Source organism: Miniopterus natalensis, chromosome 1 (genome assembly GCF_054644295.1).
Source record: "Miniopterus natalensis isolate mMinNat1 chromosome 1, mMinNat1.hap1, whole genome shotgun sequence".
Lineage (NCBI taxonomy): Eukaryota > Metazoa > Chordata > Mammalia > Chiroptera > Miniopteridae > Miniopterus > Miniopterus natalensis.
Genome location: NC_142081.1, coordinates 66,483,567 through 66,489,566, shown reverse-complemented (window position 1 = coordinate 66,489,566; position 6,000 = coordinate 66,483,567). Strand labels below are relative to the sequence as shown.

General features: G+C 40.5%; 1 protein-coding gene across 1 annotated transcript; it reads right to left on the bottom strand.

The window, feature by feature from the left end:
* Positions 1–960: 960 nt before the first annotated feature.
* Positions 961–1,935, bottom strand: LOC107527038 (olfactory receptor 11H4). Its single transcript, XM_016199654.2, has one exon. It carries the CDS (start codon positions 1,933–1,935, stop codon positions 961–963), a length of 975 nt encoding a protein of 324 aa, XP_016055140.2.
* Between the last annotated feature and the right edge of the window lie 4,065 nt (positions 1,936–6,000).

Here is a 6,000-nt window from a genome sequence, read left to right as displayed (position 1 = left end):
TGCAGAAGAGGTCACTGGAACTGAAGGACATGACCCAGGGAAGGCTGGCCAGGAATGCAGCAGACATGATCAGGGCAGGCGGGGTGTGTGTGTGTGTGTGTGTGTGTGTGTGTGTGTGTGTGCGCGCGCGCGCACGAGCACAGTGGTGTCAGGTCACAGGGTGAGGGAGAGGACAGCCCCCCTCACTCCCGATTCCTGTAGCTCTCCAAGTGAGACAAGACCCAGGCCGCAGGCAGGAGGATACACAGGAAGCAGGAGGGGAGCCCAACAGTGGTATCTGCGGTCCAGAGCTGCTCCTGCAGGGGCTTGGAGTGGACCTGGGCGCGTGGCACCAAGGGTCCCCCGGCCGGCCCGTTAGGCCCCTCAGCTGCAGCAGTGTCAGCTAGACATGACCACACAGAATGGCCTGTAGGCTCTAAATAAAACTTTTTAAAAAGTCACTGCACCTTTAATGACAGGTATCCCCCACATTTTAAAAGTTCACGTTACACCACTTCGCTTTTATGAAAGACCTACATCAGTACCTGTTTTTGCTAACTAAAAGAAATCTGAAGATTTTCCCTTTTAAGTTAATGGTAATTGCTGCTTCCCTTTATACCGTATCGCCTTAAGAAAGGTTTCATAGAAACACTCTACTTTTGGATAGTGAGGGATACCTGTACTAGGTAAAGGCCATTAGACTTGTCCTAAAACTGATGATAAACCTTTCAGGAAAGTCTAACTTCCCTCATATAGGAGTCCTGTTTTGTTATTTCAATAAGGAGAGCATTTAAAAAAATTTCACTGCATGTTGCAGTCCAGTGAATTAAGGCTTTTGTAGTCAGCATAGGTTTTTAAGCTGGGTACACCTCCAGGAAAAAAAATATGGCCTCTAACTACTCAGAGTGAGACCATTGAAATAACTTACACATCTCCACCTTATTGTTTATTAGAACTTGGAAAGGAAGGCACATTTTTGGCTCATGAAATTTGACTAATTCTCATTCTCAATAGAACATTTCTCAGAGCAAGTTTCATGTCCTTATTACGAAGACTATAGATCAGGGGATTAAAGAGAGGAGTCATTACTGAATATACCAGTGTGAGGATCTTCTGCATCAAAGCTGGGATGCCATAGGTAGGGCTCACATACATTACCATGACTGTCCCATAGAAAAGAGACACCACAGCTAAATGAGAACCACAGGTAGAAAAGGCCTTTCTCCGGCCAGCTGCAGAAGGGACCTTAAAAACAGCCCTGAGCAACAGACAATAGGATCGAAGAATATACATAATAGTGAAAAAGAGGACAAGGGAGCTCTGAGTATAGAAAATAAATTCGGTAATGGGGGCTGGAGCACAGGACAGAGCCATCAGTGGGTCCATGTCACACAGGAAGTGATCAATGATATTGGATGCACAGAAGGGGAGTTGGGAGATGAAGAAAATGGGGACTGGGTAGCCAAGGAACCCAATGAGCCAGCATAGCGACACCAGCATGCCACAGAACTTCCCAGTCATGATGGTGGGGTAGTGCAGCGGGTGGCAGATGGCCAGGTACCGATCATAAGCCATTATTGCCAGGAAGAGACATTCTGTTGTGCCGAGGGAAAAGAAGAAATAGAACTGGAGGAAGCAGCCAGAAAATGAGATGGCCTTGGTTTTGGAGAGAATGTTGGTTAGCATGTTAGGAACAGTGGAGGAGACATACCAGATCTCAAGGAAGGCAAAGTTGCCCAGCAGAAAGTACATGGGCGTGTGCAGTCGGGGGTCCCACCTCACTGCACAGATAATGGCTCCATTCCCCAGCAAGGTCACGACATAAATCACCAGAAACAGTGAGAAGAGGAAAATCTGTATCTCCCAGCAGCCAGGGAATCCGAGGAGAACAAACTCAGTCACAATGGGGGTTGCTGACCTGTTCATGGGCCTTAAATCTATGAAGAAGAAAGACATGAGTGTTAACCCAGGCTGCTTTGTTTCCTATACATATCTTAAGGACTTTACTGAGAAGGAAACTTAAACTCTACAGGAAAATATAGGAGATATTTTGAGAACAGGTGGGAATAAATCCCTTTATTTTGAATTGATTGTGGTTCTAAATAAATCTCAGTATTTGCTAGAATCCAAGTGTATCAAGAATTTTCCACACCAGTGGGATAACCAGACAAATTTATTTCTTTTATGCTTTAATCCTTAAGAAGACCTTTTCTGATTTTGGTTTGTTTTCCTGAAGCTGATTAAGGGTCTTTATGCACAAACTCACCCATTTTCTTTTACTCAGCTTACATTGTTTAAAAAAAAAAAAGATGACACATATTTTGAGGACAACCGGTATAATATTGGGTTAAATCTTTGGCAACCAAACAGAATTAGTTGAATTACACATGGTTATAAAACTTACTCCAGGAAACTGGCTTTTAAGAATAGTCTAATCAACTGAACTGTCACAGGTGTCACTACACTCAAGACTCAAGGCTGTTCTTAAATTTTACTTTAAAGATTTTCTTTTAAAATATCACTTTAACCAGTTGAGTGACACCTAAAAAAAAAAAAAAGACCCAGCATATCAAATATCTTTGCTCTAAAGGATAAGTGAGAATATTATTTTTTGAATATCTCTATTTGCAAGTGTTTATTTTCATGTGTTTATCTACAAAACAAACTGTTTTACTTTTCATATTCAGATCCTACCTAGATAAAATAAAGAAAATGGTGTTTTCAATACAAAGGTTTAGTTCATTTACTAAATATCTTTAGGTAATAAGAACAAAGGGATCTGAGATCAAATGGGGTTTTATCTGCAGTTTTATCTTATAAAATTAATTTTGTTCTCTGAAAGGGAAGAGAGGACATTTTCAAATATTTGGACAAGCAGGTACTTTTCAGTAGTATTTAAGAACTTATATTTAACAATTGAACAAAAATGTACAAATCTTTGTGTTTAAAGCAACAGAGTAATCTTGCAACTGATTAATATTAAAAAACACATTGATTATGAGTCTTAAAAAATGGTAGTTTCAATATTGAGTTTTCTTGTTAAATTCAGATTTCTTGCCTTGTATATTGGAGGTCACCAGTCATAACTCTCTCAGGAAGGGAAGACAAAGAAACTTGAAAGACAAAGAACAGAGAAGAAACCGAGATTTGAATTTCAATACAGTATCACTAGTCCGCTGTTGGTGGTTTCTAAAGAAGCATTAAAAAAAAAAAAAAGAGGTTTGAGCCCTGGCCAGCGTGGCTCAGATGGTTGGAGTGTAGTCCGTGCACTGAAGAGTTCGATTCCCACTCAGGGCACACACCCGGATTGTGGGTTTGATCCCTGGTTGGGGTGCTTACAGGAGACAACTGATGGATGTTTCTCTCTCACATTGACATTTCTCTCTCCCTCTCTCTTCCTCTCTCTCTCTCATCAATGAAGAAGTTTTCTTTGGGTGAGGATTAAAAAAAAAATAGGAGGTTTGAACATCCAAATTCTAAAGTACAATTTTCCAATCAACGTTGAATTCAAAAGACTTTTTTTTGACATTTTTTAAACCATCTTCACTGAATAAGTGCTCAATAAATGATTCCCAGACTCTTATTTGTGAAGTATAAATAAATCACTTTCCCTGCCGCGGGCCATGAACTAAGTGCGGGCTCACAGAGTTAAACCAGGAGGCAGATCCGCCAGACCCGCGCTGCTGGTCCCTCTTTCTGACACACGGGCCGCGCTGGCTTAGGGTGAGCAACAGCTGAGGACGCCCCGTGTACACTGACAACTTCACACCTCATTTCATCTTTCCTACCACCATACCCCGTAAGGTTTATTAGTCGCAACATTATTTTTCCTGTAGCTTGAAAGTGTAGATAAGTAGTGAGATGATCAAAGGGCGAGGGGCTTCATGGACAAGCCAGAGTAATCAATTTGCACTTTAACCACTGATAGAATAAACCGACTCTATCAAGTTTTGCATAACTCCACCCTCCAAAACCTCCAAACTTACTTTCTGGGAATAGTTAGGGTATTAGAATGAAATACCCACCATTTTATGCCATAATCATACCGTTTCTCATGCTTTTGAGATTCATAAATTATCATAAGAGCTACAATCCTAGGGGACCTGCTTTTTCAGATATTCCTTTCCAATATAAGAAACCAAGCAAGCAAGCAATCAATTTACCAATGTACTCACCTCAAAAGTAATATCTTGATAAAATAGTCTTCTTCCAGCTGTCCCTCACTTGGTATACTGTCTTCTCAGGTAGTCTGAGAGAAGAATGTACCCCCTGATTGCTCCTGGAAAGTGTGAGATTGTTTTCAGAAAAATGTCCCTAGTAATCAAAATCATAGAATTTGGGGGAAAATGGCGCAGACGATCTATTTTAACTATTCATTTTACAGACAGGCTTCACAGAGGGTGCACAACTTTTTACCCAGTGAATATTGTGTCCTGTTTTCACATATGGAATGTTCACACCATCCCACTACAGAGAAACAATGACTAATCAGGTTTATAAAGGAAAAGGCACCCTGCAGTGCATCACAGCAGGGGTTGTAATGTGGACAATTAGTCTTTTTTCTCTTACATACAGCAATAGATTTGCTGGCTCAGCTTGGAGAGAGGGACAGGCACGGTGGTGCTGAACATCAAGGCATCTCCTCCTCGTTGGCTCTGATGAGGACAACTCCAGGTGAGGACACGCTGTGCGGTTCATAAGACGTCCTTCATTTCTGGAGGCTCCAAATGCTTGTGCTCTAGGAGTTTGCTGAGGCATTTAGCATGTGAAGCCGTGTTTAATATATATCTCCTCTAAGGGATTACTCTAAAAGTCCATGTCTCTCCCCAAGTGGTGTCAGTGGCTTCTTCAAGTGTCCCCTGGAGTGCATTCTCTCCAATCTTTGGGGCTCATCTAGTTCCTAGGGGGTGGCCAGAGTTAAGAAAACAAAAGGCAGGGGAAACACTAGGTAACTTTTAGGAGGCTTTCTATTGCAGAGATTGCATTCCATTGAGGAATCACCTCCTCTGGGGATCAGCACAATAAATGGAAGTTTTGCCCATGACTCTTAATTCTGAAACTGAGACATGTTTGTGAACATTTCCTCTCCAGCTTAAATGAAATGCTACAACACAGAACAATAGGAAATTATATTCTGTCAGTCACTTTAAAATTAAATCCATTAAATTTTCCTAGACTCTTTTACTGTGATGACTAGGAGGTTGGTACTAGATAAGAACTGCCTTGTGTGATCTGATCATGATGTGGAGTGACAATAATTGGTGTGGAAAGAAATCCAAGATGGCAGAAGCCATTTAATTAACTAATCTAGTCAAATTGTTGGTTTCTACTCTGATTTCACTTTCAAAGAGTGAGGAATTTGAAACCAGCGCAAATGTGAGAATTTTTTTTTAATCATTGATCTTTTGTTTTAATTCGAAAAAAAATGGGGTTGCTTCCAAGGGTCCTCTTAAACCACTTCTTTAAATTATGACTCCTAGGTTTCCCTAGGAGTGAGGTGACAGTGAAGATCAATGAGAAAATCTTCAATGATGGTTACTGGGCCACTTATGAGTGAACTGCTAGTGGTATTCAGTGACACTCACTGCCATTTCCCCATTGGCGTCCTTGTGAAATATTAGTTGACTATATATGAAAGGGTTTATTGCTGGGCCCTCAATTCTGTTCCATTGGTCTGTGTCTATTTTTATGCCAGTACCATACTGTTTTGATTACTGTAGTTTGTAGTATAGTTGAAATCAGGAAGTGTGATGCCTCCAGCTTTGTTCTTCTTTCTCAGGATTGCTTTGACTATTTGGAACCTTTTGCGGTTTCATACAAATTTTAAGTTGTTTCTATTTCTGTGAAAAATGCTATTGGAATTTTGTAGGAATTGCATTGAATCTATTGAGAGCTTTATGGACATTTTTTACTATATTAGTTCTTCCAATCCACAAGTATGGACTATCTTCCCATTTATTAGTGTCTTCTTCAATTTCTTTCATTAAAATCTTATAGTTTTACCTCTTTGATTAAATATAT

Excerpts from the sequence above, each read along its gene's own strand:
- LOC107527038 (XM_016199654.2), bottom strand. The coding sequence starts at position 1,935 with ATGTCTTTCTTCTTCATAGATTTAAGGCCCATGAACAGGTCAGCAACC.